This window comes from Myotis nattereri (genome assembly GCF_964212035.1).
Source record: "Myotis nattereri genome assembly, chromosome: 17".
Lineage (NCBI taxonomy): Eukaryota > Metazoa > Chordata > Mammalia > Chiroptera > Vespertilionidae > Myotis > Myotis nattereri.
This window is the reverse complement of record NC_138092.1, coordinates 31,742,106-31,758,997: the sequence shown is the minus strand read 5'-3', so window position 1 is coordinate 31,758,997 and position 16,892 is coordinate 31,742,106. Positions and strand designations below refer to the sequence as shown.

Sequence of the window (16,892 nt, the reverse complement as noted above, 5' to 3'; positions counted from 1 at the left end):
GTCACAGGACTGCAGACTCCGCTCTTCTCCTTTTTCACTGCGTGGAAATAGGGCTTTGTGTTTGGTCGGGTGACATGACAAGGTAAAAACAGTCGCTCTCAAATTAGACTTTACCTCAAATATCAAAGGTCACGGAGGGGGGCACGGACCCGCCGCTCTGGAGTCTGCGTGCGTGTGCACTTGGCATGCTTGCTGAAGTGGGTCCCTTGTCACCCGCCTGGGCTCTCCACAGCTCCTGGCAGCCGGCACTGGTCCGCGGGGCACCACAGCGCCTTTGTGTCCCTTGCTGACACTCCGGCATTGTGTTTTTCTGCCCATTAACCAAGGATAAATGACCTAGATATTGTGCCTATTAAAGCCTCATTTTTCTCGTGCCCTTTTGTTCGGCGGTGTACCACATTATCAGACGCCGCACACATTTTTAAGTATCCTCAGTCGCGGATGCCCTTTGGAGGGAGTAATAGGAGGGTTTTGTGTGTGGTTCTGCGGAGATATCTGGAGTGGAATTATGTGCAGGTAATTTAAGGCTTCCCTTCCTGTCTAGTCTGAAGACAACCGGGTTAGCGCCTCACTAACAGCTGATCTAGCAGAAGAGGATATATCAAGAAACTGTACAAAGGCCAGAATGCTGTATTTGCATCTATTGCAAAGACAAAAAATAGAGCCAACACCAGTTCCCCTACACACTACATCCTATAATTACATTTCTGCATATCATGGGTCACTTTTATTAAAAGCATCATTACTACAGTTGGCAGCAATTTACAGTTTATCTTACATGATAGCAGTTTTCAAAGGAAAAAAATAAAAGGACATCACAACAAAGAAAAACAATACATTTACAAAGTCATGTCTGTAAACTTCAAGGCTAGTTTAGAGCTGAGGTAATGCTGTTTTAGCTTTGTGGCTAAAGTAACAAAGTCCTTTAATTTAAAAAAAAAAGGTACCTGATTCTCTAGTCTCTCACTCTTTTATTTATTCATCTATTTATTTTGTTTATACCAGTGCATTACAAGACCACGAGACAATGGAACTGTAGTTCTATCTGGCGAGAACCCTCCCAGTAGGTTAATTTCCAAAGGGACCCTTCACATTCAACAGCTGCCTTATTATTGCTGCGCCTCGGGACGGAGACGTTCACACTAACGTGGAGATTGTCAGAGTGTACGGATGTGTGTGTGTGTGTGTGTGTATGCGCGAGTGTGGGCACCCCAGACAGTCAGAAAGGGAAACCAATGAGCAAGGATGATATGTACGGTAAATTTCATCTTGACCTTCACAGCAACGAAATTAAAATTAAAAAAATTAAATATATAACTTCATACTTCCTTCGAGCGGCGCGTCCATCCGTGAGTGCCACCCCGTTACAAATTGCTCTTTATTATAATACCAATGGTACCACACGAAGAGGAAACGAAGCAGAGCATTATGTAAGTTTTCCTTAAAAAGACATGATCACCTCTCAAATTTCATCTCTCCTAGGGGTAATAAATAATGCACTGCACAATACTTAAGGACCAAGATACCTTTTGACACACCTGTATAACATGACTTGGACTTTTTTTTCTTCTTTTTTTCTTTTTGCTACACTATGTTACAGAACAGCTTATAAAACTAGGTATGAACATTAACTGTGAGTGTAAACAGTAGGACTACCACTTGTCAAAAGTTTTAAACACTTGAACGGGAACTGGGACTGGTTACTCGTCATTCTCATTGTTTTCTAGTTCCTCCCCGCCATCCAGCGAGTCCAGCTCTTCACCCTGTGCTATTTCGTCTTCGAGGACGGAGGACTCCGCCGTCTTGTCCAGGTTCTCCTCGGCGTCGCTGGCCTCGAGGTGCTCCTCTTCCTGAAAGGCCGCCCCCTCGGCCTTGTCGGGGCCCTTCTCCGCGCCCGAGCCCACGGTGTTCTGCAGTCCTGCCAGCGCGGGGAACCCGGGCAGCGTCAATCCTCCCAGCCCCGGAGGTAGAAACATGGAAGGGTAGAAGAGGCCTGGGGCCATGGTGGACAGGAGGAAAGGGTTGAAGGCAAGCGGGTTGGAGGGCAATCCGGTCGAGGCAGTAGCAGCACCAACGGGACCATTTGCAGAGTCAGTAGCCGAAACAGCGTCTGTGCTTTTCTCGGGATCTTTGCTCTCCTCCTCGTTCTCGTTGCCCTTCTCCTCCCCCTTGGAAGTGCCGTCGTCCGGGTCTCCCTGACTGGACGCAGTAGTGGTGTTCCCAGCAGCAGTGGACAGGGGGCTGTTGAGCAGCCCGCCCAGGCCGAACATGTTGGGCAGGCCCGCCATGCCGGGCAGCATCAGGGGCAGCACGGCCGCAGGGTTCTTGGCGTCGCCTCCGGCCGCGGCAGCTGTGGCCAGTCCGGGAGGGAAGCCCATGAGCCCCGCCAGCTGGAGAGACTGGAGGCTCTGGAGGTTCTGAAGGCTCGTGAGGTCCATCCCCGCAAACAGGCTGTTCACCAGCAGAGGGTTGATTCCCGACGTGGAGGCCACGGCGGCGGCGGCGGCCGCTCTGGCGATTTCGCTCTTGGGCCTTCTTCCTCGTCGGCTCGCTCCCTCTCCCCTCACCACAGGTCCAGTGAGAAGACGGTCAAACATCGACTCGGGAACAAAACCCTGGAGGAAATGGAGAGGCAAACAGTGGCTGCAGAAGCTGCCGAAGCACTTACTTTCAATGGGGCTCTGATGACCTGAAACCTGATGTTCTGAACGGAAATACACAAGCGATTATTTCCACTCTCAAAGCTCAAATGGTAATAATTAGGACAGCAAAATCTCTGTATTTTAGCATCATATTGGCTCACGGAATTGGGCTGAGCTGCACAAAAACTGTCAAAGGCTACTCTGGAGTGAGGTAATGGCAACCTGTCACACCCAGAACGGAGGGCTGCTCAGAAACGCGAAGGAACAAACTTCTGACTGAATCTCAATGCAAGTGAAACAAAAGATTACACACTTTCTGCTCCTGCTCATGACACCCTCAGAAAAACAGAACTCTGGGGATGGAGAACAGATCAGCCGCTGTCAGGGGCCAGAGGTGTGAGAGAGGAACACCAGGGATTCTGGAACCGTCTGCATTGTGATTATGGTGGCAGTTCACAGGCCATCCATGTTTAGGACTAATATTACTAGACACCAAAAGAAAGATACACTGCTTTGCTGTATACTTCAAAACAAACAAACAAAAAAGAATCAAGACATCATTAACACATTAATTTTAAAAAGAAACTAATAGTGAAGAAAACTCAGAATTGTTGTATTTTTTATTTGTTTATTTTAGGGATTTTCAACAGTGTGCCCCAAGAATTTTTAAAACACGCAATACCTGACTACTTAGTCAGGGCACTGACCATTTTTCCCATAGACTGTCAAATAAAAAACTGACACGAGCCAACACAACAATGGCAGTCCGGTGTGAATGCCCTGTCTTGAACTATCTATAATAAAAGTGTAATATGCTAATTAGATCGGACAGCCAGACGATCTTCTGGATGACTTTCTGGATGACCTTCTGGACGACCTTCCAAGACAAAGTCAGGGCTGAGAGGGCCGAGTCTCTTGCACGAATTTCATGCATCCAGCCTCTAGTACATATATAAGTCATATAATAGAGTTGTATCTTATTGGTCATGTCGCATAATAAGGTTGCCTGTGATTGGTTAATTCTTGGTACCAAAAATCCTGACATAGAAGTGTAGGCACCTGATTTTTTTAAAAAGTTATCTTGGAGCAAGATGGGTAATTGCTATTTTTGGTAAATAAATAAAAATTATACCTATTTCTTTTGTCAGATCTGCTAAAAAATATATTTTTTGGTGTGCTGCAGAATTCTAGTAATTACTACTCTATGTGTGCCATGAGATGAAAAAGGTTTAAAATTGCTTGTTTATTTTAGTATCAGAAATCACAATTAATCTTCATCCACTCAGCCACCATGAACTCCGCTCCACAGGTGGACTGCTGCTGGGTTTACCTGGGGCATCCCTCCCGGAGGCAGCTCACCTCCCAGACTGTGAACGTGCATTTCCACACAATCCACTTAAACCAGAGCTGTTCAGTTAACACACTTCGGATTAATGATGTAGACACAAGACACGATGTGTTTATGAGATGTGAAAATGATGTATTATGTCAATTCTTTTAAGCTATTCTTTTATGTCTTTCTGTTAAGGACCAACAGAAAATAAAGAAAAATTCAGGAAAGCGGTTGTGTTGCGATGCCGACAAGCAGAGCTTGTACTTACAGACTGCTTAACGATGTCAGTCCAGTCAGGAGCAACTGCAAACTCAGGGTTTTCTTCCAGCCACCTGGGCAGATCCTTCATGGGAGGTGCCATCGCTCCGCCCATCTGGGGAGAGGCATGGGAAACGTAAGTCCTTCCCTCTCCCCTCCCGTCTCTCTCTCTCTCCACATATGCACACACATACCATACACATATACTCTGAAAGAAATGTGATTTTTTTTTTTTAATAAAAAGATCTCAGGCTAAAACATTTCTTTCTGGGATAAGAAATCACAGAGAGAAAGAGTCCCCTTCCCACATTTACCTTCTTTCCATTTCGTTTATTGACGACGGGCACCCTTTCCTCTCCTGTCAAAGTGTTTATATCCAATTTGTTAGGGTTTCGACATCTATGTCGTTTCTGTTTCGGTTTCTGAAATGAGGAAAACAGCACATCCGCATTCTTCTGCAAAAAAACAAATGTCTTTAGTAAAATTGCATTTAATACTTATTTTTTTCCTGTATACATAACAATCAAGTCATCTTCAATTATTATGGAAGCTTCAAGAATTATTTGAATTACTAGAAACCATACTTTTCTTTGAAAGGAAAAAGTCCTCCTATTTTCCACTCTGTACATTAAGGCACTAAACAAACACATAAGCTGAGAATCTGCTTTGCCTTTTATCTATCAATAATGCCGCTTTAGTAGCGTCTCTTCTTCAAATGTTTTACTAAGTCATGGTATTTTTAAAGGAAACTTTCTCTGATTCCTATGCAGTGATGGGAATGGATGCAGAGGTGCTATCGCATCTGTGACAGGACTGTGCATGAGGAGAACCAAGCGAGGGACACAAGGACCTTACAGGAGGGCTGTTCTGAGTGGCAGGAACTCAGCTCATGCTGAATTCAGCAAAATCCTACACTGAAGTGTTTAAAAATCAATCACATAAGCATGGAAGTAACAGATTTGCGCCACTGGCTAGTCAACAGTTTATGTGACAAATCTTCCTTCCCAACCATTTCGACAGGCGGAGCGGCCAGGTATCAGCTTGTTACATGGACGTTTGAAGATGTAAACACTACGAAAGCACTATCTTTGGCATTAGAGGATTAAGATGATGAGGTCTGAGTTCATCTCAGACATAACTACTAGTTGCTTAAAAAAGAAGCTAATGAAGTCGTAGGCTGCATTAGCTGGTCACATCTCTGCAAGTAGTATCTTCACAGCATTCTGAGTGGATCAGACCTGGGCTAGAGACCAATGCAAGTGCATTCCTGAGTGTTAGCCCAATAACGAGACCACCTGGAAACCAAGCCAGGCAGAGAATAACTGGAGAACTCATGCCTGGTTGGTGAGAGACGGTGAAAGAAAGAAAACGCGTAATAGGTGTCTTCAAATAACTGCAAGGCTGCCCTTCCCGTGGGATAGGCCTGAAAGCTAGTTTCTCTAATGCAGAATCATCTAATGATAAAAACTGGGAAAAGATCACGATGAGAAGACATTCAAGCTAAAAGCAGAGGGACCAGGGGTTTCTATGTTGAACAAGAGAACAAAATGGACCGTGCTGGCGAGATCCCTCCCACTCCAAGCTCCGTAACACTTACTGGTACGTAACTTGGCATATCAACAGTGTAAGCAGGGTGCAGCTTCAGCCATTCCACCAAGTCCTTATTTTTAGGAGCGTCATCCCCCACCAGCCTCGTCCCATCTTCGAGATTTATAACAGGGATCCGTGTGTCGGGGTCCAGCTGTCCAGGAGAAGGAATGTTTCGTGTTGGTGGGGTCTCTATATCTTCTTCGAAAGCTTTGGTCACCTCAGCATCCTCCTGCAAAAAGTTGACAGTGGTCTGAATTCTCACAGGAAGAGAGAGATCCTGGCAACGTCCTATCCCAAGAAAAGGCTATCCTGGCACCATGGATATTTGCTCAAAAAGGGGGAAAAGTTACTGGCAACAATGTCAGTTTTGGAACATATTAGAAGATGAAACCTTAACATCATGCTTCACGCTGTAGAATTAGTAATTAGGCAGAAAATTCACAGGCTCCATGTTTGAGATCTTAAGCAAGCACTAGGAATGCGACGTGGGCAGGGGAGTCTGAGCCTCCTCTGCACAGAAGGCAGCCTTCTCAATCTCTCTCGAAAACCCATAGATAAACACCACTGAAACATTTTTAATTGAAGAAAAGTTCCCAAAGCCAGTTTATACATAGCTTTTTGGCACTGAAAACAGTACAACTTCGCTGGTGGTATGAAATTCTGTGTTGGGCTTGTGTGACAGCACTGAAAAGACCAACTTTAACCCAAGTCTAGGCTCTACCACTGTGCAGCCACTGGTCCTCACTGGTTTTGCAACCTCCCGACATCTTTTAAGTCAACTCATTTCTCCACTCCTACTGCTCCGACTTCCCACCCATATTACTGCAATATTCCTAAGTGGGCTCCCTGATCTAGTTCTGCCCCACCCTTCTTTAATCCAACCTCCACACTGCTACAGTGAAGTCAGTTTTCTAAAATGCATTCTTCGTAGTTCAAAACCTTGTCACACTCTCCTATTTAACCTGTTGTGATCATTGAATCCCCACCACCTCCAGTAAAAAGCCCAGGTTCTCACATGGCACTCGAGGCCTCCATGACATGCATCCCACATCATCTCCAAGCTCATCTCTGCTGAACCTCCCCAGCCCACAGCTTTCAGCTCATCAACCATGATAGGCTCTCTCTCTCTCTCTCTGACCTCAGGCCCTTTGCACATGCTCTCTGCACCCCTCTTTTAAAATGACCAACGTCTACACCATCTTCTAAACTTAACCAAAGCATGACCACTTTTAGGGATCCTTCCTCATCCGTTTCTCCTAATACCGTCCTCCCTCCATTCCCATTCTTCCTTTGGGCTCATGAAATACTCCAACCATAGCTCATAACTATGATGCATTATTATCTAGACCAGCCGTGGGCAAACTACGGCCCGCGGGCCGGATCCGGCCCGTTTGAAATGAATAAAACTAAAAAAAAAAAAGACCGTACCCTTTTATGTAATGATGTTTATTTTGAATTTATATTAGTTCACACAAACACTCCATCCATGCTTTTGTTCTGGCCCTCCGGTCCAGTTTAAGAACCCATTGTGGCCCTCGAGTCAAAAAGTTTGCCCACCCCTGATCTAGACACTGAGTTGTCTAGTGCAAGCAAGCTCCTGTCAGGCCTTTACTCGTGTACCCCGGTGTGTGGCGCAGCAGCAGGGCCAGCTCCCACAATGTTGCTGAATGCATGGTGGCTGTACCTGACTTTTCATGGTCTCCGGTTTGAGTGCTGACACAATGCATAACCCTCCACAACACCAAAACAACAGTAAAAAAAAATAATAGAAATTTTTTTTTTTTTTTTTTTACAGAATATTCTCTAAGATCTATTGGGAATTCTGAGCTAAATCTAACTTTAGAAAAATAAAAATATCAATAAATTCTTAGGTACAACTTAGGATATATGAAATAAATAAAATCAGCCCTTAAGTTTATAGGTATATAATTACAATAGGGAAGTAGCACTAGTTGCAATGACTGTTAATTCCTGAATGTGCCATGATTTAAATATTAAACACAAGACTAAATAAAAAGAAGTGTGAGCTGCAGAAACCCCTCAATTTGCTGATGTTGACAAAGAAGGGATTTTCGGTAAACACAACCTGTCAAAGAGTTAGCAGGGTGGTTTTAAGCAGGAAGGTCAATCACTAGAGATACAATGTTGGGGAGCACACACCTAGAAACGGCATTTCATCTTCTGGAACCATCAGCCACGCTGATCCACTATAAGATATATTTTCACAAGCTTCTAAAAGAACCATATGCTCAACAAAAATGACCATTATTGCAACTGGCACCTGATCATAAATTTTGAAAATTAACTTTAACCACCTGGATGTTTGTTTTACTCAGACCTCACCAGGGGGTAAATTCCAGTAAAAGCTATTTTGCAATTTCTAGACTTTAATTCGACTATGCCTTTTCCTACCCTTCTAAGTTAATAAGCTTTCTCTAGGTTGAAGAAATAGAAAATGGACAAACAATTACAGGGACGGAATAGTATGAGAAAAAAACATGAAAATCAACAACTGCTTCCCTCACTTTCAAACTGCAGTATTTCCCAAACTGTCCCACTGCCCAGGGGCCAGGGTCCCAGGTCCCTGGCACCCAGGCCCTCGTGCACAGACAAGGAGCGCCACTATTTGATTCAGGTTTCAAATCAACAGGCAGAAGATACCTAGTACTAATCAGCATTTAAAAAGAAGCCGCACGGAATCAAGCACCTGGGGTAATTAAAACCCTCGTCATTTTCAGGCAGCACATTTTTAGGTGGCGTGGGTGACACAGATTAGGGAAGAGAATTTTGATTACACTGCCCTTGTTTCCTTTGAATTGAAAGAAAAGAAAAAAAAGTAAAAATCACGTATATTTCCTTCGAACCTAAACAAGCACAGATCATTAGGCAGTTAAGATTTTAGGAGACTTGCGATCCCTAACTTTGTATATGAATACAAACTTCGAGTCAGAAAATAAACATGTATACTAATCTAGTAAGTGCCAGGCCCCCAAAATATCAGTATTTTTGAGAGCAAAAGCTTTTCCACCTCAAGAATTCAGAGATGACAACATCAGGCGCGGGAGACCATGTTTCTGTTTGGGCTGGTCTCCTGAGAGTAGCCAGTATAGCAGAGCCTTGGGAAGAATAAACCTTCCAGCCACACCTGGTTCAGGCTGGGTGACCTGCATCACTGCTCAACGCAACGCCCGCTCAGAGCCACGGCTCTGCTCATTGTAATTCTACCTCCCTGGTGGAAGAAGCCAGCTTTGACACTGCATCTCGCAGAGGAATGCGGGCCAGCGCTATGGGCAGGGCGGGGGCCCTGGCTGCCACGTGAGCACAGACAACGGAGCGGGCCCCTGCACTTACTGCACTCAGTGACGTCCGTTTGTGGCTCATGAAAAGCAGATCGAGGCCCTCCACGTTTTTCCTCCTCCCCCGCCTCCTCTTCATGGGGGGCTCCCCGTCCACGAGGGAGCCGTTGAGCAGGTGCCTCGTGGGCGTGCGCGACAGGCCCACCTGCAGCAGCTCCATCTGAGTCTTAAAGGCATCGGACACTGGCGTTGAGACGTTAGGCAAGATAAACTTTGAAGTAAGAGATGAAAAATTTGAGGTAGAGCTTGTTGCCTCTCTGGAGGCCTTCGATAAATCTACAACTTTTTCTTGTCCATTTTCTGAGACCACCTGAGACTCCCGAAGCTGGGCCACCATCTCCATGAGGTTTCTCCGCTTGGCAGCTCTTTCGGCCTCGATTTCAATTTTCCTCCTCCTCCTCCTCCGCTGGCGAGGGACAGCGAGATTGAGAGCATCTTCCTGTTGAAAAATGCCAATGAAACAATGACCCCAAACGGTCTGTGCTCCATGAGCTGGCTTTCACAACTGAAGAACAGCAAGCTTAAGGCCTGGCCAGTGTGGCTCACCGGTTGAGCGTTAACCTATGAACCTGCAGGTCAGGGTTCAATTCCCAGTCAGGGCACACGCCCAAGGTGCAAGCTCAATTCCCAGTGTGGGGCGTGCAGGAGGCAGCCAGTCAATGATTGTCTCTTATCATTGATGTTTCTATCTCTCTCCCTCTCCCTTCCTCTCTGAAATAAATAAAATGTGTGTGGTGTGTGTGTGTGTGTGTGTGTGTGTGTGTGTATGAAGTGTAAGGAATTAAACATTCCCGACTGTGCAACAAGCTGAGGAAACAGCAGCCATATTTCTAAGTAGGACCAGTGAAACACAAGCTTCCAAACTGAGAGGAGATTTAGAGCTGAACTTGAAACTGCAAAAACAAATCGCGCTGACCTACCTTTGACAACTGGGGAGAAGTGGTGAGGTCCTCGCTCCCACTGACGCTGGCCTGGCCGACTGCGGAGAGCTCCGCAAAGCTCCGCTTCTGCAGGGGGCTGTCCACAGTGGGCGGCGTGTAGCCGGGGAGGAGGCCCTGGAAATCAAACATCTGGCGCCGATTTACTGGCCATTTGCCTTTCAACACCGCTTCACAGATATTGTCTAATCGGTTTATCATTACTCGATCCTGGAGGGAAAGGAGAAGTCGCATGAAATTGCAAGAAAGACCTGGTCAAAATTACCAGGTAAATATTTCTATCAAGACACTAAAGAGTATGAAAGATTTACAAGTCAATTGGCGGGGAAAATGTCAAAGAAAATAAAAGATAAACAAGCAAGCAAATAAACAAATTCCACCCAGAATGCCTGGCCATGGTGGAAGGTACTCAGGTGGCTCCAGGACAGAAAACCTAATGTTCTGGGATTATGAACACAGAACCACATAAATTAGCAAACACTGCATGGCCACTACCTCTGAAATGCCCCCCTATTTTAAAAGTAACTTTTACTCAAGCTAAAGAATGGTGGGTGCATGTCAGCAGGTAACAACAGAATCCTGCGCGCAGCTTCAGGGCCAGGCAGGATCATAGTCTCTCCCGGGCGGTGGGACATCATTAGTGTCACTGTTAATAAAGTTCAGCATTACAAAATGGGCACAACCCAGGAACACCTAATGAATGTCAATTTGCATCCCCCACCTATTATTACTTCAAATTTCACTGAAGCGTGTACATTAAAAATTTCTAATTACAGCTTAGACCCAGTTTCCATAGATTAAACGTGCCTGCCTGCTACCATAGGCCTGACTGATCTGGGGAACTCCCTTCCGTACCCGATAAGGGAGACTAGCACAGCGGGGGGAGTGAGAGGGCATGGAGAGAAAAAGATGTCTGTGATAGGACACTTTTCAGTTAAAAATTTCACATCATTTCTTACGCAACTCACAGTATGAAGGCCAGCCTAGGGATGAGTCGACTGAAGCTGTTTTTTGTGTTGTTTTAAACCAGACAGCCCTGTTATGGTAATTAGGATAATTATTTCCCCACCCTTAAAAACAGACCCAAATTACATAGGGATTTATTATAAAATTATGCTAGTCAGCCAAAAAAAAAAAAGTAATTTCCACTTTGTTTTTGGTTCTAGATAACCACATTTGGAATTAACACATCATATACTGGACCAAATGGGTTAACAGCCCACCTTCTCCTGAGTGAAGAAGAGCAGCTTTCCAAATATATGAAACTTGTCTCAGATCTGAAAGTTCTATTTCAGACAAGAAAAAGAAAAACTCTGAAACATAGTTTTAAATTAAAAGTCCACACATTTCCCTTTGTGCATTGTTGGTGGGACTGTAAACGGTGTGATCACTATAGAAAACAGTACAGAGGTTCCTCAAAAAATCAAGTCTAGAGCTACCATGTGACCAGCAATCCCTTCTGAGTGCACATCCAGAACAGAAGAACTGGAAGCAGGATCTCAAAGAGATATTAATGCACTCATGCTCATAGGAGCACTACAATGAGCCACGGGGCATAAGGAACCCACATGTCCCAATGACGGGCGGCTGGGTAAAGAAAATAGAATGTATATCTACAATGGAATATTATTCAGCCCTAAAAAGGAAGGAAACCCGGTCACATGGATAAACCCTGAGGACATTCTGCTAAGTGAAATAAACCAATCACAAAAGGACAAATATTATATGACTGCACTTACAGGAGGCAACCGAAGTAGTCACATTCACCAAAACAAACAGAAGAATTGTGGTTGCCAGGGGGTACGGGAAGGAAATGTTTAATGGGTATAAAGTCTCAGTCACGCAAGATAAAAATGTTCTGGAGAGCCGCTTAACAACAATATAAATAGACTGAAGACTACCGATCTACACAATTAAAATTGGTTAAGGTCATAAATTTCATGTTATGCGTTTTTTTAGCCAAATAAAAATTTTGAAAAATCCATATATTTTACATTGCCAAAGGGTTAGACTGTTGAAACAATAATCCATATACAAGATAGTACATGATTACCACCTTAAAAACCTCAAGGAGCGAAAGGTCCATTTAAAAGGTTCTATTTCTTATTATCTTCCCTTCGTGTCACCTTCCCATCCTATTACAAAAGTATTCTACTGATTTTTTTCTTTGGGCTTTCTCAGATCATTCTTTAAACCATGAGAAACATCTACAGTCTTCAGACATTGTGTAACGTTTACCTTAAAATTATTTGAAAAACCAAGCTCGAACAATTTCTTCCACCCACTCTTTGAGTCAACAAAACAAAACAAAAACACAACAAAACAAAAATTAACCCACCAACCTTAGGCCAAAATGAGAAGGCAAATGTTCTTTCATGAAGGAGCTGAGCTACCGACGGGTCCCCGTCCTCCATGTAGAACCCATCTCGGGTCTCGTCCCTGGCAGTGCTCATAGAAGCATTGCTTTCTTCATCAAAATGCTTCCCCCTAGAGACAGCTCCTGCTGAGAAATGAGTGCATGTGCATGACTCACAACCAGAATATCACGGAAAAAGAAGCTTAGAAAGGACACAGTGAAAAATACGGAATGCCGATCCGCTCCGTTTTACTGAGTCCTACACTATGGCCAGGAGGGTCTGGTGCGTTTTACAGATCTTTCTGTGTAAAGCCTGCACCAGGCCTGGCATGGACATGCCCATTCCCATCTTCCAGACGAAGCAGCAGAGTAGCTTAGTGAGGTCGCATCGCTAGTCACCTGACGCTGTGCAAGTGCATCTCAGGGGAGGCTGAGGGACAACCAAGACTGACTCAAGAACCCATGTCCCCCACACGGGAAAAGGGGCTAACCTGCCCGCTAAGTTCTAAGTTCCAGCTGCAGCAGAACTGTACAACATGCCTGACTTTGTGACTTACAAAGGAAACCGGTTATTTTTAGATTCCACTCCTACCTGTTACTTCTGAATTAAAACTGTATCAATTAAGCATTATTTGTTTAAAAATAACTCAAATATTTAGTCAGCGAAGGATTCTTCTCCCACACATTTAACTGTCAAAATTAACATCACTTCGGCCCAGCCGGAATGGTCAGCTGGCTGGAACATCCCCCCATGCACCGAAAGGCTGCCGGTCTGATTCCTGGTCAGGGCACATGGCCTGGGTTGTGGGCTCAATCCTGTCGGGGCACGTATGGAAGACAACTAACCAATGTTTCTCTCATATATTGATTTCTACCTCTGTCTCTCTGTCTGTCTCTCTCTGTCCTTTGGTGAGGATTAAACAAATAAAATCACTTGGGATTTTTAATACACCGCTACTATAAATTTAACCGTTATCCTTAATCCAGAAATTATGTATTCATAAACCTCTCCTGAGAGTTCAACTTGTTTGAAATATCATGTTTCCGTGTCTTATTAGAGCAGAACATACAAGTAAACACAACCTAAAATTATCCCTCCACGGAAGAAATGTGCACTTAAGAAACAAAAAAGAGCTTTTGTCCGTGGCATGAAAACTCGGCATGCCGCCACTGCGCTGCGGAAGGAGGGGCCGGGGGCCAGGCATTACCTTCAGGCTGGGAAGATTCTTCCGACTTGTCATCATCCTCCAGCTTTTCTTCCTCGTCCTCTTCCGAACCTTTCTCGGAAATTGACTTGGGCCCTGAATCTGCGCCGACCTCCATGCCTTTCAGCTCCTGTTTGACAGAGCTGGCCTCGGCAGCACAGTCCTCCTTATGGTCCTCGTCCCCGGCCTCGGGTTCCTCCTCCTCCGCTTTCGTGGCAGGTTTCTCTTGGGTGGCCGCGTGTTCAGGCTCCTCCCCTTTGCCCTCCGTCTGTCCCGTCCCCTTTTCCTCCTGAATATGAGCGGACGAGACGACTGCCGGAGTCTGGCCAAATCCCACTGCCAGTGGGTTCAAGGCCGAAATACTGCCAGGCCCTCTGTTCTGCGCAAAGTTTTTGTGCGCATCCAAGAAGGACAGCTCGGGGTCGTTGAGGATGTGATAGTCTGTCCGACTGACCCCATGTTTAGCGGCGCCCACCAGCAAGTCTCGGTCGTGCCGTCCGCACTCCCACCACTCTGGCAGGTCCAGGCTCGGCTGGCAGAGCTTCAGCCTCTCCCCCAGTTGGGGGTGATGGAGAACCTGCTCACGAATTTTCCGGAGCAGTTCGATGCGGTAGAGAGTTCTAGAGGCACGCTCTTCTGTGATGGGCTCGATCATGGAGAGATCTGGAGGTTCTGAAAACATGAAAATAATCGTATTTACTTGGGACAAAACCGAAGCAGGCCTTCAATTGTTCACTCTCTTATCTTTCACTTTATTGGCCTGGGAGTATAGAACTTTTGTTATCAATGGACCTACCATCATCTGGCTTGGTGGGCATTCGACACACGCGCCTACACATGGCCACAAAGCAACTGAAGTATTTCTCCAGGCTTTCATCAGACTTTTTGTCCAGTCTGGCAAAGGCTCGAAACTGGTTCCAATCAAACTGCTGTTTCATGGGGTCAAAAATAACCCCAAAAGTGGATACCACGCGGTAAAAGTCAGCCTCTTCTCTTCTCGTCCACCTGTCAGAAAAGAAGACATTGGCTTGCATTGTACTGAGTGAAAAGGCTTCCACAGCATATTCTCTCTTTCCCTCTTTTGCCCCAACCTTAACACACGGTACTTATTTTGGGGGTTGGAGGCAGACTGCTTCGATGGTCATCTGTCTCCCATGTGATTCCTGCCTCTCGCAGGCCTCAAAGAGCAGCGCAGAGAGGAATGTGCCAGGAGTTGAGAGTAAAACCCTGGAAAAAACTCACTTTTGCCGTTTCTCAGAGATTATAGCTTCCCTTTCCGCTTCCAGCGCTCTCACTTCCTCCCGAGGCCGCCGCCTCCGCCGGTCCGTCTTCGTCAGGGCCTCCTGCCGCAGCTGCTGCCTCTTATAGCTGCGCTGATAGGCAGTGATGAGCCGGCGCAGACGGGTGGTCAGGGTTGAGGTGTTAGGCCAGTCAAGTTGGCCTAACTCAGCGTTGCTCTCGCTGTGCTTGCCTGGGGAAGTGGGAAAAATATTTTTCTGAAATGTGCAGCTGCAATCTTGCAATACCCAGGATTTCTCATCACAACAAGGTGACTCATTAATATTCAGATGACAGTGTGGTAAAGGGCATCAGAATGCCCTCATTTTGAGAATGTTAATAAAGAATAATATTAGTATGGAACTTATAAACCATTCCTTTTTTAAATCAATCTTACATAAAGAAATACTTTATGTCATGAACTACATTATAAGGGTGTTCTCATATAATGTGACAATCTTGAGCTTAAAAAAAAATCACATTAATTGTTAGCTAATGATTTTACATTACGCAAAAGGTCGGTATTTTCTGTAAACCGGCACTATTTCAGACACTTGGCACATGCCCAATTTCCAAGAGATATATTTCTTTTTTAAGACATATATTTCTAAAAATGCTTAAAAAGTTTTCACTAACTGGTATAAAGCAAATGAATAGATTCTCTTAATCCAAAAAATAGTTATTTTATCAAAGAAATGCAACATAATGAAAAACCAACACTAAACAAGAATTTAAATTATTCCCAATAGAGAGGAGTCAGTGTAGACGAGATACCGCTTTGAGATCCACCACCCCAAAGCCCAGAGGTCGCTGGCACCCCGACTCCGCGGCACCAGCGCCAATGGAGCCGTACCTGTGGTGCGTAGTTCCACAGATTCTTCCTTCTCTTCGGGAGGAGAATTGGCAAATTCCTTGAAAGCAACGGGAGAAACGAAATTATTTTAATCTGGGTTTCATTTTGCTTTATTTTCTAAAAGAAAATTAATAAGCCGTATATGGGTACATAATATTTTACTGGTGCTATAAAGTCAATAGACTCAAATTCTTACATCTATTTCATCCTTGAACGGCGTTCGGGTTGGTTTATATTCCGGGTCTTCATCTTCTCTATCAAATTCTCCCCTATGTAAAAATTTTTAAAAATGCTTAAATCACACTGATAGGAAGAGACTGCCGAATGCAACTTTTACTTCTGGGTTCAATATCAAAAGCCATTCTATCAGTATTTAAAACAGGCAGCTGTGGAGGGAGGGGGTGTGGGATGGCTGGAGGGAAGGGTGGGGGTGTCTGTTGTCATTTGAAAGAGACAAACAAGTTTCAGGTTATCTAGATACTGTATCATGTTTAAATAATCATGATGACATGTACCCAGACTATACTGGTAAACATCACTTAGTTCAAATCAGACGCAACATAGTACACTGTGCAGTGGCAGTGGAAGAACCGAACGCTGCCAATAGATGCAACACAAATGTAAAGTTTATTAAAATTTTAAAATGTCCTTCTTACCCGTCACCGCCATCTGCTAGCATGTCTGTTCCCCTCTGCTCGGCAGCGATGGCCTTGGCATCGGGCATACCCACTCGTTCCAGGAAGCACAGTGCGGGGTCTGCGCGCATGGAGTTGTACTTCTCGTAGCCTGTGCCATCCCCACCAGCCCGGAGGACACACACAGAGACAATGAAAGGCCCGTCACGACCAGAATCCCAGCACCACCACAACGCGCGGCTTCATTCCTTGTACTTAACAGAACCCTGATCTAGCAGTTGGACCACTCAATTCCAGGGCAGACTTGGGGGGGCCAAGTTACATTCCAGGGACGTTATCAGAATGACCACACATACTAAGGAAAACGGGTTCCACCATAACTGCAAGATGCCTGGGAAGATTCTGGCCCTGTCTTCCCCAAGACCTAACTTTGCTTAACATTTAAAGG

The 16,892-nt window shown here is 45.0% G+C and overlaps 1 protein-coding gene across 1 annotated transcript in view; it reads right to left on the bottom strand.

The window, feature by feature from the left end:
• Window positions 1-633: 633 nt before the first annotated feature.
• Window positions 634-16,892, bottom strand: part of CHD7 (chromodomain helicase DNA binding protein 7) — a 181,205-nt gene continuing 164,946 nt past the window's right edge. The window contains exons 26-39 of the mRNA XM_081111504.1: window positions 16,466-16,595; window positions 16,006-16,078; window positions 15,810-15,867; window positions 14,921-15,149; window positions 14,475-14,683; window positions 13,682-14,350; window positions 12,460-12,620; window positions 10,100-10,327; window positions 9,490-9,618; window positions 9,175-9,390; window positions 5,831-6,052; window positions 4,548-4,688; window positions 4,244-4,348; window positions 634-2,615 (exon numbers count right to left, since the gene is read on the bottom strand). Coding sequence (XP_080967630.1) covers window positions 1,701-2,615; window positions 4,244-4,348; window positions 4,548-4,688; window positions 5,831-6,052; window positions 9,175-9,390; window positions 9,490-9,618; window positions 10,100-10,327; window positions 12,460-12,620; window positions 13,682-14,350; window positions 14,475-14,683; window positions 14,921-15,149; window positions 15,810-15,867; window positions 16,006-16,078; window positions 16,466-16,595 — 3,485 coding nt within the window. The 3' untranslated portion in view covers window positions 634-1,700. The remainder of the gene's footprint in view (window positions 2,616-4,243; window positions 4,349-4,547; window positions 4,689-5,830; window positions 6,053-9,174; window positions 9,391-9,489; window positions 9,619-10,099; window positions 10,328-12,459; window positions 12,621-13,681; window positions 14,351-14,474; window positions 14,684-14,920; window positions 15,150-15,809; window positions 15,868-16,005; window positions 16,079-16,465; window positions 16,596-16,892) is intronic.